This window comes from Stegodyphus dumicola, chromosome 9, assembly GCF_044657685.1.
Source record: "Stegodyphus dumicola isolate Sdum_Otavi_A_Nest chromosome 9, ASM4465768v1".
Lineage (NCBI taxonomy): Eukaryota > Metazoa > Arthropoda > Arachnida > Araneae > Eresidae > Stegodyphus > Stegodyphus dumicola.
In genome coordinates this window covers 151,862,256-151,880,557 of record NC_140776.1, presented here as the reverse complement: position 1 = coordinate 151,880,557, position 18,302 = coordinate 151,862,256, and the positions used below count along the sequence as shown (strand labels likewise).

At 31.8% G+C, this 18,302-nt stretch overlaps 2 protein-coding genes across 2 annotated transcripts in view; one reads left to right on the top strand and one right to left on the bottom strand.

Annotated features, from left to right (window-relative positions):
• LOC146995515 (uncharacterized) overlaps window positions 1–18,302 on the bottom strand; it is a 47,260-nt gene that overhangs the window by 23,286 nt on the left and 5,672 nt on the right. The gene's annotated exons all lie outside the window — the stretch shown is intronic.
• Window positions 15,102–18,302, top strand: part of LOC118200345 (nose resistant to fluoxetine protein 6-like) — an 83,259-nt gene continuing 80,058 nt past the window's right edge. The window contains exon 1 of the mRNA XM_035372303.2: window positions 15,102–16,070. Within this exon, the coding sequence (XP_035228194.1) occupies window positions 15,590–16,070 (481 nt within the window). The 5' untranslated portion in view covers window positions 15,102–15,589. The remainder of the gene's footprint in view (window positions 16,071–18,302) is intronic.

Sequence of the window (18,302 nt, the reverse complement as noted above, 5' to 3'; positions counted from 1 at the left end):
CAGCTTCATCGCAAAACAAGAATATAGAAAAAATGAGTCATATTTTCAGCTTCATCAGAAAACGAGACTCACTCAGGCTTTTACGTTGCAGAAAATATTTTCCCCGTGTCATATTTCAGCTTATTCTTTTTAATTTCTTTTCTGAGATCTTGAGTGATATTTGCAATGAAGTGTCGTTCAAATAGTTCATAGTCATATGATATGTCTCCAGCGTTAACAGATTACGTTTTATGTAAACCATTAACCCACATTTGCATTGTCTCTTATAAACTTTGTTGACAGACATCAGAATTAGGCTTCGGCAGTAAAAGATCTCAAAAGATTACTTTACTAATTAAAAAATTCTAAGTTCTCCAAAATATCATCTTCAGAAAGTTACTTCCTGTTGACATTCAACGAACTCATTCCATCTAATGGAAGAAAGAGAAGGTTAGAATATATTCGTACTACGTTTCTAACGTCCCGCGGCAAGGTGTGTAACTCTCAGCGCTCGCCTTTCAAGGAGAATTTCCATTTACACCATTTACATTTTGGGCTTTGCTTTAAACTGAAAAAATGCAGTTCTTTTAGTTTGTTCGGCAAAGACTGTAGCTTACATTGTGCTGTATGAGAACGGAAAAGCAATGAGTAGCGTCTAAGAAAGAATCATGGCATGTTGACGTGCAACGGCGATTCTATGATGAACTTATGTAAAGTGCGAGGCAACGCTGTAAAAACAGTGTTTTCATATCCGATGCTGCTTACCAAAAGTTAATGAGCAAGAAGCCGAGATGACTACTAAAGGAGGAACCACGAGAACTGTTTGATTTTGAATCTCTAATGGTGTGATGTTTGTGAGAAGCAAAAGTAAACTGATATATCCTGTTAATGAAAGTGTTCGTGCTCTCGGCTTCTTCATAACATCTTTCCAATAAAAGCCTTTTCATGACTCTCTTTTAATACTTTGTCTAAATAGCCTTAACATTTTATATAATGTGTACATATTATAAGGTATTTCTTCTTGGTGTGCCTTCGTGGTGTAGTGGTCTGAATGCTGGGTGCGTATTCCAGAGGTCCGTGGTTAGATTCCCGGCGAAGACTCTGCTAATTTTTCATGACTCTTGCTTCAAAAAAAAAAAAAAACCTTGCGTTTCTATAATATTACATACAATGCCTAAGGAAAGCGTACTATATAATATTGGAATAATTCGGATACTTTGCTCCAAAATGCCAGGTATTTTATACATTGCCTAGACATTCTACATAATACTTATTTTCCATGCACTGCTGGTGAAATATACAATAGCATGAAAATCATGTTACAATTAAATCGTTAGAATTTAATTTTTAGCCGAAATGGGCGTTAGGCTAGAAGGGCTATTAGTCTCGAAACGATATTTTACATCGAGTCACTTTTCAAGTTGTTGCCACCAAATATTACTGTCCTGTATTATATTTAAAGAAACTAAATAATGAAGAATCTATATTAATGTATTGTAGGTTTCTGGCATTGTGAAAACGGTACCTAGAGTCATCAAATTTTGAATAACATAGTCCTTCAACCGAACATGGACACCTGGAAGCCCGAATTTTCAATTTTTTATGTCTATTTCATACTTGATAAAACTTTAACGAAATTTTCATTAAAAAAGATCAACAATTCCAAAGTAAGAAGTGGCAACACTATAGGGAATAAAACATTTTTAACTCCGGCAAGCGAGCCTGTCTATCGGAAATTCTAAAGAGCTGTTGTTTTTCAAACATTTTTAGCCCAAATGCTCTCGAAACATGTATATGACTGTAAATGAAAAAAATCAGATGTCTACACCACATGACTTCCTTGTACGGAATATTAAATTATACGCCTTTTTTTCTTGCATTTCGTTTAAACTTAGTGGATTGAATTAAATCTACTTCGCCGACAGCGCATAAACCCCAATAGAATAAATGCATTCTTTAAAATTCACTCTATTTGTTAACCATAGCGACACTCTGGCGCTAGGTTCACTTAACAGTATTATATTTCGTTCATATTATAACTCAGAATGCACAAAATTTATATCATTTAAAGAATTGTCTAATCGTTGCCACATGTTCTGTTCAAATACTATAATAAAGCTAGAACGATGTATAAAAGAAATTAAGCAAACAAAACAAAAAAGAAACAGTTTTTCACAGGCGATTGAGTATTTCTCATTCAATTAATTCAGATCTCACTTCGCGACAAGGCAAAAATACATAAAAATTTAAAATATCTGTATTAAAATTTACGAAGTAAATCTTAAACACTTATTTCCTCGAAAAAATTCCAGACAGGATTAAGCATGATTTAATTCGCAATAATAAATGAAGGCGTTTTATCTTTGTTGTTGCGAAGCTAAGTTTCTCTAGATTGGCAACAAATCCATTATTCTGCTGTTTCAAATGTAAACAAGCAATGGCCGCCATCAAAAAAATATTAGGCTTAGCGGCACTTAAACAACTTTAAAATTGTTGATAATTCTAAAAGTATTGCATACAGATTTAATAAAGGCATAAAACCCTTAACCGGAAGATAAGAACAACATAATTCAATCATTTTTAAAGCAAAAATGTACAATTTACAAATATATAAAAGTAAAGAAACTGTGATCATTGAGCCGGGTAACAGAGTGGATATATATATAAATATATTTATATATGCTTGGCGTGGCCGATTGCAACCAAAATACGAGGTGCACATCTACATGTTATAGTAGTCCTACATACAAAATTTCAACGTTCTGAGGCTACTCGTTTTTGAGTTATGCGAGATACGTACGTACGTGAGTACAGACGCCACAAAAAATTCTCTTCAGAATTCATTTTAAAGCAGTTTCATAATTTTTTTGAAGAAAAAGAGTATGTTATTCTGTCCTTACGTACAGATAGCTCGCAAAAACATCGTTAAATTGCATTCGAAAGCGTCAAAATTGATATGTTCATTGAAATATGCTGCCTGAAACTTTTCGCGATTACAATACTTCCATTTTACTTAGTACAAGGAAATATAAACGCTCATTTGGGCGTAATAAAAAATCTGAAAGTTTCAGTTGTTTTTTAATTTATTATATTATTGGTTTTTAATGTACTTTTTACATTGACCTAGAACTTATATCCAACTAAGTCTCGATCTCTGAATATTATTTCGACTCCTGGGTGTCTAATCTACCACTTTGAAGACCGCTGCTTTTATTCTATCTCAAAGCGCATAAAATAGTCTAGGCAAATAAAATAGTGAAGAATATGCACTATTTCCTTTGAATACGGTAAAGAACTTTTGCTTATACATTAACAATTGCAAACTATTATTGGTGTTTGGTGTATTTAATTATGACAAAGCACACTAGGGCTATCTGCCTAAAGGGAGGGATGCCTTCGTGGAGGGCTTTCTAAGGGAAACTGACCTCGTATACACGTTACAGATGGGGAAAACCACGAAAAGGCCCATGCAGCTAACCCGTTCGCGGGATTCGAACCTCGGACCGAACTACCAGTGTTCAGCGAATTTACCGCTCGTCCGCTGGTGGGCTTGCAAACTATTATTATTCAAAAATCCAGGAAGATTCATCCTTACCTTCGTAACATAGGAAGATGCATCTCAAAACTTTATTATTACTGAAATAATTTTGAAATTCTTCAATACGTCCTTGCTTTGCAATCACTTGTAACAAATATCCTGTTTTGAAAGACTGAATAGTCAACCGAATACAAGTTGGCAAATACTGTGAATTATCAGAATATCTTAATAATGTATAATTATTTCTGAGAAATCAAATCTTTTAGTTGGAATGTCAAAAAATTAATTTTTATACATATAATTAGTTCTATATATAGTAGTTATAGAATAAAGAATCGGACAAGATAGAACATTTTTACACGAATATCTAAAGATATTTATGTATGCATTAGCTATAACAAAAAGTGTTATATCAAGTTTAATTATAAACAGAAGTATGTTTTCTTCTTATAATCAAAGTAAAAATTTTTATTTTTAGCACTCTTTAACGTATAAAGTCTTGTTTGTTGAAAATGTGGCCATAACGCTATTAATACAGAGTTTAACGATGTAAAATCACTCTTCCCTCCTACAGAATCTTACAAAACGGAACCCCTATGCAGTAGGTAGCTGCTTCAAGACCTAATATCCATATTCATTTTCACTACTGTAGCCTTTTACATTCTTTCATGCAAAATCCACTACTCATCTACCCAACAGATGAGAAATCCAGTTTTCGCCTCTTCTAATAGCCACGAGTTAGGATCAAAGCTTTAAATGACCATGAAACGTGACTTGTATCGTTAATATCGCGATAGATAGTTTTTGACCTACTAAAAATCGTTAAATCGGCACGTGCAGAGAAGGAAACAAAGAACTTGTAATAAAAGTAAAGTAGTCGCTTCCAAGTTCGTGGCAGTTGAATCTTCTACAAACACTCGTTTCTCTCAGTTTATTATTTATAACATTTTTACCAGTTTTGTCTTAAGTGCACTATGCTGAAAACGAAAAGCTTTGTTTATAATACATATGTATTAATTAGAAAGTTTTTAGTCAAAAAAATCCCACAACAGGTAAGTTTCATTAGGTGATCATTTTGGATTTATTTAAGAACTATAAGCTTGTAAATAATAGTTCGTACGTTACCAGTCTAAAACGTAACGTACATATTGATTCTCATTAGCTGTTAAACCCACAGAGAAATCGGTAATATTATTTAATTACTTTTGATATATATTTTGAATATCTGAATAAAGATATTACGATGCAATCTCATACGTATTCCACTAAATACAGTACTTTGGCTTCCCGATGGCCGAGTGAATCTGGAAATCAATAGTACGACTTAAATCTGAATCTCTGTGAACAAACTAGCTGCATGGGTGCTTATTCCGTATGTAACATGACATAGGAATTAGTTTTACTCAATAAATCATCCGCGAAGACCTTCCTTCCCTTAGATAGCAAGTCTTTGAGCTCTTTTACTGCATACGTAACAAACGAGTCTCACAACGTCAAATTACACTCAAATGCATATAAATGTATTATAAGCATACTATACTACACACAAACTTAAAATTCGTTATAGTAAGCATTGTATTGAATGCAATATTTTGCCTCACAGAGTGAAAGAAGATTCATATGAATCATATTGTACTTACACCAACATAAAATGCCTTGTTATAATTATATCAATCAATGCAGTAATTTATCTCACTAAATGATCATACATTCATGTGCAAACATATGAGACTTAAATGTACTGACAATTTAAATGTACTGACAATTTGTGTATCCAACAAACCATTTTAGATTCATTGTGTTTCATTGTATTTTGATTTCAATAATTTGAATGTAATTAAAAGTTGAGATTAAACAAGGAATTTAAGAAGCCAGTTATGATTAGAATGATTTATGAATCACGAAAAACTATAAAATGCATAAATTATTATGAAAACGATCGGAAACATATAAAAATAAAATGTTAAACTGCTCAGTGTTGATCTCGGGATTTTGTTTGTGTCTAGAAGATATATTAGCCATTGCACGACAGCAGCACATAAAAGGAATGCCTTCAATTCCTTACAGTCTTTCTCTACAGAAAGTGACTAAAGGAAAAATATGATTGCAGGCTAACCAACTGATATCGAGGACGAATCTTCGCCACATTTAATTTGGATGCCAGACAAAGATATCCCATACAGCTTAGAAGAACAAAATACTTTCAAATAATGTATGTCTTCAACCGAAACTAAGCATGGAATCTTCAGTATGAAGAAACTATATGCCAGTTTCAGTTACTAACTTGGTTGTAAAAGTACAAATATGATGTAAGGTACGCCCAACTGTAAAAATTATGAACGCATCAGAAGTGCCATTCTATTTTCTTTTTTATCATTTATTATTAAATAAACATATATTATTAAATAAACAAGGCTTAATATAAAGGAAAGATGTAGTATATATCAAGTGAAATATATTGTTTGAAACTTTTATGCGATTGTAAAAATTTTACAATCTCCTTCTTTACCGCATGCTTTCGTGGTGTAATAAAAAGCACTTCCAATTAGTACGTCCAGAGTTCGAATCTTGGGAAGGTTATTGCTGATTATTCATGTTTCCTGCATCGAAATAAGCCTAATCGCTCTAGAAAGTGGAGCCCGACTTAAAACGTGATGGGCAATAATTCGTCAGCACTTGAATTTTGCGATTGGGTCTCGTCCTACTCAGTCGTCCTTTAAGAAGGGGAGAAAGTAATAAATTTTCTTCTCTTACCGAGTACCGTATGATGTAACTGAAAGCACGTCCGACCACCGAATGCGAGGTCTGGAGATCGAATCCCGGGGAGGGTATAGCTGATTTTTCCTGTTTCGGTAAACCTAATTGACTCTACATCATTGCAGTGATGTGTTTGAGTGATCATAAATGAAACTGTATCATGCTAAATTTCAGTGAAATTTGCTGCTCATGCTCAGTGGCACCAAACTATTTTGGAAAAAATTTATTGATATACTTTATAGTCGCTTTCCATCTAAATTTCACGAGTGCACTGAGTTAATGTTTGAAATCATTAATTGTAAGTTGAATGCAATCTCATATTATGCTCAGTTTTGTGATATGCATGACATGAAAATTAAAATAAAAAAACCTAAATTTACAAAAAAAAAATTTCAGTGCAAAATTAGGCCATAAAAATGTTACTCATGTTTTAAAATCTTACGAGCTTTCTAAAAGAGTAGCACAAAAAATAAATCTTTTAAAAATGAAAATAAACCTTAAGAATTTTCGAATTTAACCAGTTAACTGTGATTGACGAGTATACTCGTCATGGAGAAGCGGCACGATTTAGTATATTGACGAGTATACTCGTCTTGCGTATAAAGCAGTGTACGCAACGCGCGTATAAAGCAACGTAATAGAAACAGAGAAAAGTAAAATAATAACAAAGAATCCGGAGCTAGTGATTGATTATAATAAAAAAATGGGTGGAGTGGATATGAGCGATGGAGTTATCATAGCGTACTCCACAGCAAGAAAACGACTCAAAAAGATATTTCTCCATTTCTTAGATATTATGTGTTTGAATGCATTCATATTATATAAAAAAATAATGGAACATTATTGCGTATCAACTTTTTGCTCAAATTTATTGAAGACACCTTTGCGACGTATCCAATTGAAAGAAAGAAATCGACACAAACTCAGCCATTTTAGACCTAATATAAGCCAATTAGGCAGGAATCATGTTCCGGATTATATACCCGGAACATCGAGAAAAACAACCCTACGCGAAAGTGTTCGCATTGCTACAAACGTAAGATCAGGAAAGAATCACGTTAATGGTGTTCGATTTTGCAAAGTTCCATTGTGTATAATACCCTGTTTCGCTAATTCCACAGCAGGAATCTAAATTCTTACTTTTATATGTATAATATTTAATTTAATTTATAGCGTTTTCAGTTTAATATGTATGTAATATATGCTTATATTAACCAAGTAAGTAAATATTAGTCATAAAATTTTCAATTTTATAAAATAAACCCATCTTTTTCATCCAATATTTTACCAGCGCAACTTACTCTATGATTGACGAATATACTCGTCATGGCTCGATTCTGGCGATACAAAACGGTGCGCACTCTTAAACGAGGGCGCCACAGTTAACTGGTTAATGGTCGCCTAAAACACATTGCTAAGGATTTTCATACTCTCGCTGAGCTCGGAGTCCACTAGCCTGCTGTTGCTCTCATTCTTCTTAACCCAATCTTTTTTTTTAACCCAAAGGGGCAATTTTTCCAGAAGGGCTATTAATTTCGTTTTGACATTTTGAGTTGGTTCAGTATAAACGACGTTTCACTTTTCATATTGTTGCCACAAAATACTATTAGAGCCCTGCATTTTATTTAAAGAAATTAATTAATGAATAATCGGCATGAATGCGTGTATGTTTCTCACAGTGTGAAAAACCAACGGTACCTAGCGACATCAAATTTTGAATAGCGCAGTCCTCCTCTCGAATATGGGTATCTGGAAGCCCAATTTTGGAATTTGTATTATTATCTATTTCATATTTTGTAAAATGTTAACGAATTGTTGGTTAAGAAACTCAATGCTTTCAAAGCGAGCAATGGCAACATTGTAAGAAAAAAAAATATCTCCAGCATGCGAGATTGCGTATCGGAAATTCTAAAGATATGCTCTTTTTAAGTTATTTTGTGATATTGCTGTTGAATTGAATTTTATGGTTTAAGTGTAAAGAACATGATATTTAATAATACGCAAAAGATAAGGTAACACGCAAAAGATAGATACGGCCCTTTGGGCGTAATATAAAATCTGAAAGCTTTCAAATTTTTTTATATTATTTTTTTAGCTTTAATAATAAGCATCGCTTTCTTCGCACGTACGCCATATGTAGTTATTTCAATAGCAAAATCAGAAAAACATTAAAAAACCATAGCAGCATAAATATTTCCCTCCAAAAGTTAATGAACAGCATGTTTCAAAGATCATCATTACAAAAATGTCAGTAACGTTTAAATTCACAGTTCATATGCATGTCAGTAACGAAGTTTAAGGAAATATATATGGAAAAACAATAGCTACCACTTTTATTTTATAGAAATAAATACTTATATAGGAGTAGTAGAAAAAATGCAAAAATTGTATTTTTTGTTCACGAGGAGGATCTTCAGTTGTTATTACAGTTCTGTGGACAATATCAAGGAGAATCTATCAGTGTCCAGGAGAAGTCGTTTTCCCGATTCGTTGAGGTGGCGGGCGGCTAGAAATGGGGATGTCACAAGCTGATGCTGCTAGATGTCTCAATGTCTCTCGTAGTGTGGTCCACCAACTATGGAATCAGTTTGAGTCCAAGCATTCTGTGTCTAGAAGACATGTTCCAGGCAGACCTAGAGTTACAACACCTGCGGGAGATCGTTACATGGCTACAGCCGAAAACATCGCGGACGAAAACAACGCAAGGCGAAAACGTCGTGGTAAAAAACATCTTCAGCTTGGACAATGATCCACAGTGTACTTGTTACGTCAGGTGTGAGACATTCACGAAGATAAGTTATTTTTGAAAATTCTGCCAACTGGTAAAACTAAAGAAGAAAACGTTATTCATTAGATTTACAAGTCCTGCATGCGCACTTGGAAAAGTGTAAACTGATAGGAAAAAATGTGTAAGTTTTTATTCAGTTGCGCATGCTTGCTGGCAGGCATAAAAGCATTCTGTACCGCGCCACGCACATAGGGAAAAATCCCTCCTCGTGATTGGATATGGTTCTCGATGACATCATTTCCTCTACACTTAGGAATGCCTTTGCTTGGGCTCGAGGTGTACCTCCATACGTTTGTTTAAATTTTGATAGCAGTACCAAAAATATTATTACGTTCGTGGGATTTTTGTTGCTATGAGATCACACTTCTTACAACACCTTAATGTGACGAATTTAATATAAACAATGTAGTGATTTTTTTTCCTGGGGAGATAAACTGTTATTTCTTTTTGTGTTAACTTCATAAGTATGCATTAAGTACATAGATTGTTAATAAATGTATTCTTAATTTAAAACATTTCATATTAAAGGTGTTGTTATCATTATTTCATGTTCACTATTTATCCATTTTCTATAGATGCAATCTCCAAAAACATGAGACAAGTCAGTTTTCGGAAGTAGCAAAAACGACGTTGGGAGCTAACATAGTACACAGTAAATTCACAATATTTTAATCAGTCTGAAAAAGTAAAATTTATTTTTGAAGTTAGACTAATATAGATTTGGAACACAGAAATAAAGGTACGCATTTAAAAATATTACTTATGAATATTGCCCATTTTTTAATTTGTAACATCCTTTCTACCTTTGCATAAAATTAGTGTTTATCGAAGAAGGAAGTTTCTTTTCTTATACACATACATCAAATTCAGCGACAAAACTGATGCGCTTTTTTCTTTCATTTAAGGCAACAAAATTTTAGAAGTGACATGGAAGTTAACATGGAAATAAAATAACATTTGCAGAGGAAATATTTACTGCAATGTGAAAGGAACAGAATGCAACAAAATTGCAATAATGACAATATACTTAACTGGCACACAATGCCTTTATAATGAGATCGTTGCGTTTTGAATTCATGAACTATTTATATGATCTAAGCGTTTAAGATTGCTTCTGATATTAACAGCTTCCTCGAAAGATTTTATAATTTTATTATTCCATGAAACAAGAAGTCATCTGCAGAACGCTGCGGCTAATTTTTTTCGTTTCAAAGAAAATAAACAATCATTTTCAGACTTACGTGTCCCTCATGCGCGTCATTCAACGAAAACAAAACCGTAAGAACCTGTCTAAACGTCGTTACGCCAACAGCAAATGATGTCATGGGATGGTATGTCCAATCACAAGTACGAATGTTTCCCTATGCGCGTGACGCGGTACAGAATGCTTATGTGCTGCCGGTAGGCATAGTAGTGTTGTAAATAAAGATACAGCTGTGCACTTGACGTTACTTGGAACCATTGTTTCATTCTCATCGTAACCTTGCCCGCCAAAGGTATGTCACTTAAATTCAAAACCGTGTTAAAAACAGCATTAAGATAATCAACTTTATTTAAGCAAAGCCTCTGAACAGAAAATATTTTTATTACGTTATGAAGATTATAGCGAGCACAAACAGCTTCTTCTTCATTCTGAAGTTCATTGGCTTTTACGTGTTAAGGCACTCATGAAACTCTTTCAGTTAAGATAGGAAGATAGTACTTAAGATAAGAGTTAGATAAGAGTATTTGTAGCAAAATTAAGTTAAGATAGGAGTATTTGTAAGCAAAATTAAGGCAGATTTTATGCCCTTTCTTGCTGATGATATGCTAAATATATATTGCAGATGTATTCTCAAAACTATGGAAACCAGATATGTCTGCAAGATAATCCGTTGACTCTTCTCAATGCCCAAGAGAAAATAATAGTTTTTAAGGAGAAGGAGTTTGAGAGAAAACTTGGTTTGTGAGTTAGTTGTGTAAAACCGAGAAAATCCTTTCAACCTTAGATATTGTTTAGCGGAAAATGACACCATTATGAGAAAAGAATTATGAATTGATATATGTTTGCGTCTCTTAGCTGTGAGGTCATAATTTGAAAGCAGCTTTCCAAGTGGTAAATATAACGAATTTTCACGGATTCCTGATCCTTACCATTGCGATACTGATAATAACAAATTATCATTTACCGAAAGAGAGCAGTCGAAGATCGACACCGAACTTTAAGAAACTTCAAGCTGAATTTGTGATTAATGTTAGTCCTCATTACCACTGAAAACCGAATATTGTGAACATGAACGGTGCTTTAAAAAATGTAATCCAGTTTGCTTCTACGTATCTGTATGAGAAGGGGTTTTCATCACTAATTTAAATAAAAAAAAAATAAAGTATCGAAATAGACTCGATGTATGTGCCAGTCTCAGATTTAAACTTGCCAGCATATAATCAAACGTATAACAGTTATGTAAACTTCTGCTGGCTTATTCATCTCATTAATATGAGTACCAAAATTGATTGAATTTTTTATGTTAATAAAGTAATGATTATTCAAACTCTAAAATTTTGAATTATTAAAAACGAATGCAAATTTTCTTCTGTTAATTTATTCAGTTACTACCAATATCAAATTTAACGAATTTCAATTAATTTTACTTTAAAAATATAAGGCAGTAATATATGCTAAGAAATTACTTTAGAAGGGAAACTAAGTTTAAGTTGGTCCACAGAGTATCCTAATTTATATAAGCGGTCGCCACTAATAAAATGTTTGAGAAACGCAACTGAAAGACATTACAAGTAAATGCTAATGTATTTCATTAGATATTAAACATTGAAATGATTATATTATTGGAATATTCCAAGGAAATCGAAAATTTATCTTCGAATGTCTCATTTTCGTGCATTTCACATTTAGATTGTAAAAATGCCATCTGTCTTCCATGTTCATTTTTTATATCCCTCATATTTTTTAAGAAAAAAAAACTTAAAAGACACAAAAATAGATTTTTGGTGACAATGAACGTATTGAATTTCAGTGTCTATTTAATAACTAATTCATCAATATTTATTCCTAACATAGTTGAAAATCTGAATATATCCAAATAGGTTTCAGACCACACTTCTAAAAGTAAGCTTGCTTACTTTTCATTTTATATCATTATGAATAATCAAATTTAAATTTGCATGAATGTAACTTCTTTAACTCGATTAATAGTTGGAAACGTATAACTGATTTAAAATCTCGTAACAGTTCTTGAGTTTAACCTTCTTTGGTAGTATAAACTAGTATCAAACTCCTAACCGTCTTGGAGCGAATTATCGTAGTGCCTGAAATTAGTGGCAGAGACTTGGAAACGGTTAAAAGAATCCTTTTATAAAATCACAGCTTTAACATAAATTCACATCTCGGGCTTGACAGGATCAACTAAGTTTTGTAAGTTTAAATCGCGTCTACTACTTGTGAAATTATAAATAACTGATTAATGAAAGCAATAATTGATAATTAAACAATAACAATTAATAATAATGATATTAAACAATTATAATGTTATTGAGCTAAACTCGCGTCTATTTTTCTGATAACTTTAAAACATTTTTCATCAAGCGTAATTCACCAGAGAGATTCAAAGAGTAAGTTACAGTGATTATTGTACCTGAAGAGCACTGTATTGAGCAATGTAATATAGTACAATCTGGCATAACATAATCACTCCATGCCTGCAAATCCTTATGGAAGCTTTCAACTAAATGTTCGATACTCTGGACATAAAAATCGTTGTCGTGATTTGGTTTGATATGTTTATTATGGCAAAACACTCGAAGGCTACCTTCCTAAGAGAAGGCGTGTTCTTGGAAGAATTTCTAAGGGAAACTGGGTCGTATACACGTCACACATGGGGAAAACCATGGAAACGCCCGTGCAGCCAGATCGTTCGCTCTTTGTCATTAAACTGTCGTATAATAGGTGTTTCCACTTAATTGCCGTCGAAATTTTTCATCTATTCAAATATCAAACATTTTCTGAGATTGCATCTTCGCTATTACGAGTATTAAGAAACATTTCATTAATCTGCATCCAAGTGTCATCTGGGATCGATGAGATTCATTTGCAAAATGAGCAGTTCCATTGCGTCTTTGTTCGAACTACAAATATTAATTTAACATTGGTTTTACCCCCACACACACACACACACTTCGTTAATTTCTTAAGAAATCAAAGCAGAGATCATCTGCTTTGCTCACAAAAGTCATACACTTTCTCTTACTTGCACTTTACCCAGCATGCTGTACTCTTGCTACGATGCGTCTCTTAACTGCTGGCATAATGAAGTTAAGAAATCGTGGACAAGAAATTTATTCTAAACATTTATTACTCTTATTGCACAGATCTGTGATGATATTTATAACTCGCTTTTTGAATCATCTACATAATACGTAAAGCTAGTGGAAAACGATCTTCTTTAAGTCCATTACAGGATATTGCTTAACTTCAGTTGTAATGAAACCCTGGAGTAATACAATTTTTATTGCCAGATTCATTCTTCTGTCTCAAATTCTTTCACTTGCAAAAAGGAGCAGAAATATTTTGTACAATATGAAGAATTATGGAATATTTTGTACAATATAATTTGAAAATTATGCAGAAAGATTATTACTTTCAAATTTCTACATAGATTTCAGGTTATGCACTGGAAGGCTCATTTCTTGCAGCAGAGTCTTCATATTCTTAGGTAGTATTACTGTTCTAGTAGAATGCATGAAAAAGCATTTCCATTGTGAAATAATATGCTTTTACGCTGGTTTCCTAAGCATCATTAATTCATTTGTATTATTTCTAAAAGCTTATGTTAACTATCTACTCCATCTCTATAATTTTAATCATAGTAATACAGCTTAGTTCTACGTAAATGTAAATAAATAAGATAATTTAATAGTGTTTGTATGAGAAAAAGAGATTTTATACTTATGCGAGTTGCTAGTTTGTGTCTAATATTTAACTTTCTATAAAATCATATTCAGTTTCTCCTTTTTCGTCAAATGTAGTATTTTTAGGAAACATGTGTGTGTGCAGTTTATCACCAAACGAAAAAACTATGTGAAGAACTTCTCTGCACGATTTTATTTACATTTTTTGAAGAAAATCGACCAATTTTTGCTATTGGCTCCTACTGTATCATTAGTAAAATTATTAGCATAGAGTTTTCTAGTTCCTTTTAACTCGTTTTAACTAGTTAGGCATATTAAGATGTAATTTTAATATCTATCAAACTGAAATTTAAATATCTTCAGAATGAAATTTAATAATAATTAACAACATTTTGGTACGATAAGACAAGATTAAAATCCCAGTTTCTCGAACCTGAATAGTGATGGAAGATTTTCCATGAACTTGTTCTTATTATGAATCATATACTGTACAAGCAGCACTCATTGGATATTACTAAATAAAAGCTGATCCATGTTCATGGAATATTTTTTTTATTTTTATAAATGGTCAAAATATATTAGCTTTTCAACCCTGCGAATAAAAAACATTTTCTTCATTAATTCATTTTGCTGGTATGGACAGAGGAATTTATAATTACCTAGAAAATTTAGAATAATTTAGGAATAGTGCCATCCCATAACAAATGTTTAACTAGGTAACTGGGAATTTAGAATAATAAAAGTGGTTTTGAAGAAAGTTAGCACTTTCCCATAGCAGCGGAAACAGTATATACATATTGTTAATTTGAATCAACAATCTTCAATCCAAATAGTTTTCCTCTTGATAATTTACCGAAATATATTTGTTAAAAAAATTAAAGTAAATTTTGCGATATTTGTACAATAGTTCATTAACAGTTCAAGGCTATAAGCGATTTTTCGTTTTCAATTAAATCGCAGAGTAACTATTTTTTGGAACTTTCTCAAACATCTTTGTTTACGTTTCTTAAAAACGGGAGCCACGTGAATGGACTTCAAATTGCGAAATAATTGATAGCTCTCCACTTTCATTTTTAATAAAAAACAAAGCCATGTTTTTATCGTAGAGCGAGCCAGGATCAATGTCACTATATCTGGAAAGCCGTGGGCAAGCTTCACCCAGTTCAATCCAAGGCCCTTGCAGAACCGGCTAAAAAATGATATGCACCTTGAGGCACCGGTTGTCCGCCATGGATCTAAGATTAAACGGATGAAACAAAAAATAATCAATGACAAGAAGAATTAGCGGTCAATCTGAAATTGTTTACCCCAGAGTAATATAGTGCAGTCATGACCCTGAGTTAGGCATTTGTTCTTTTAACGGCGCTTGTGGCACATCGTTGTTCCTAGTCGAGGGAATACTTTAACCCTACACAACATCAAAAATTTAGGCAGGACTTATATTCTTTAATGTTTGGTGAATGACGAGACTAATTATTGCAAGAATCTGTGAAACGTGTTTTACATTTATCTAGTTCCCCATCTCGTATCCGTAGCTGTCATGTGAAATAGCCGTTCAAAAGTTTGAGATTTCGTACTGAAATTTATTTAATCTTAATCAAGACGAGCAGCTTATTTTAATTATGGCGAACTTACTAGGCGTTGTGATATGTATGACTGTTCTATTATCCATCCAAGCTCAAAATTCATCCACATTTTCATCACATTCTGAAATTGCAGAAATAACTTCAGTAACGACAAAAACTTCTGAAGATTTTAATGGAACTGCTACCACGTTAGGTATCATGGAAGATGTCACCACTAATCGGAACAATGTTGAAATGGCAACCGAAGCTGCAGACACATCTCTATTCTCTTCAGCTGCATCTACGGTTAAATTAGAGACAACAACTTTGCAAGAAGTAGAGTCAACAACTTTAAGCGTCTTACAAAAATGGAAGAAGTTCGAAAACGTCACAAAAATTTTCGCTAAACAAAGCGTGAAGGCTTTGTTACCTGGGCTTATGGAAGGAACGAGCAAAATGAATATCAGTGCAAGTTGTAGGCGTGATGTTCTTAAGCTCCTTGTAGGCTTAAGAGATATCAAGACCTGGGCCTTCAGCTGTAAGTACTGTTTTCTTCAATTTCCGTAGTTATAGTTATTCAAATAAATTATTCTATAAAATTATTTTTCACTATCATATGTCATAAAACTACCTGAAAGTAAAAACGAAATTTAAGAAAATGTTTCATATGAATAAAAAATATTTTATTAAATTAAAACAACAAAAAAATTTAGAAAGAAATGTAAAATTTGCAAAGCGCGTTTTGCTCATTCTTGAGACGTATTTAACCTAATTAATTAAATAAATAATAATAATTTAATAAATAATAATTTTTATTTGTTGCTTTGTTGTGAATTGGTTCATATCCAGACTCATGTCAGCACATTAGTGAAAGAATATTTCTACGTCCTATTTCATGACCTTCAAGTATATTATTACCTTGTATTCAAATTTTCTTAATAATTTAAACAAATGCTATAATTTATTCAATTTAGTTCATTGCACTTAGCAGCCGCAGAGCCGTAAACTGTAGCATACACTCTTTAGAAAACTAAATCTGCATTTTAACAAATTGCAGCATATTTCACATATTTTAAAATACATTATTATTACTTTTCCCTGAAACTTTTAATATTCTACTAATAAAAAATAAGGAATAATAATAAAGTTTTCTAAAAGGTGACACGTATTAGTTTATACTAAATGAATTATTTATTTTTATTTGAATAAAACGTATAAAAATATATAAACATGTTATATCAATATAACCACTATTATTACTATACCAAAAGAAACTTGTACAAATTTTAATGAAGTCTAATTTTACTGTTTTGGGATATCAAACAATATTCACAAGTTCATAAAATATTTAGAAAACATTGTGTATCATGTTTCATTCATTAAATTACAAAATAAAATAAAAATCACGAAATAATGGAACGACACAGAAATTTTCTTCTCTTCTGTATTCTATCTACTACAGGCGAGATTAATTATTTTATTATTCTAAATTTTCAATTAATTTGCTCCTTTATTTGTTTCTGTTAGAACCAAAACATATTTGTCTTACCTCCAGTGATCTATGATGGCACTATACATATATACGTATATGTTTATTTATTTTATGATAGACATATTACATTTGCTTCCTATTCTGTGAAAGTTCCTTGTGTTTTTATAGAGCCCTAGAATTTGAAGGCACATAAAATTTTAATGTTTATTTAGATATAAATAAACTTTAGATTTCCTGTCTTAAAATTTCTGTCTTATATATCTGCTAAAATTACTAATAAAATAATCTCATTTTAAGTTAAGGCAAAGAAAAGCATTCTTAGGTTGCATAAATTTTAAATTAAACTTTATTGATTTCAAGGGCGATAAGTGTTTGTTCTTCAGGACAAAATTCTTAAAAATTTTTTTTTCCTTCTTGAAAGAAAGATCTAGGAAGAAACACAAAGGGAAACAACTGAAGAAGAAGATCTCAATCAAAAGTTGCTTTTAATAAAAATTCAAAAGTTGCTAATTTTAAATTTAACCCTTGCGCATTTATCCTCCATTTAAAATAAGCTGAATATGACGGCGCTAAAAGCCGCAGTGAATTTATTAGAACTAATGTAAAAATAAATAAATAAAAATTTTATAATATTTTCAGAATAATTTGAATTAGCTACTTCAAACTAAAATGAAAATTAAAATAATATAAATTTCGATTAATTAAATAAAAGAAAACTCAAGAAATATATTGTATTAATTAAATTAATGAAATGAACGAAATTATTATAAAAATAAATAAAAAAAACGGCAAGAATATAAATAATAAAATTTGAATTTTATTTTATTTCTTTATCATTCTTTTTCACTTTTAAATATCAAATGTTAGCTGTTTCGAAGAGATAAAGTTTTTCATTTTTCTTCTTTTCTATTATTTTTCCTACATATTTTCATAATAAAATAAATAACCGATTTTAGTCAATGTTTTAGGCTCACTTACTTAACTGCAATAAGATATTATATCATGTTTTAATAAATTAATATATTAATTAAAAATTAATTTTAAAATAATTACAAAAAATTTACAAAAGATGCCCATTAAGGGAAAATACTTGAAAAGTAAGCTGGAACTTTTATGACAGAGAAAAATATTTTGCTTTGTTCGTTTTATCATCCACGTTAATTTTGTACAGTTTATATTTGGTTGTTCACTCATAATTGTAATAGAAAATTATTCGCATTTTTATATTTTCTTTCAATTGTATGGCGTTTCATATTTCAAATGCTACAATTTTTTAAT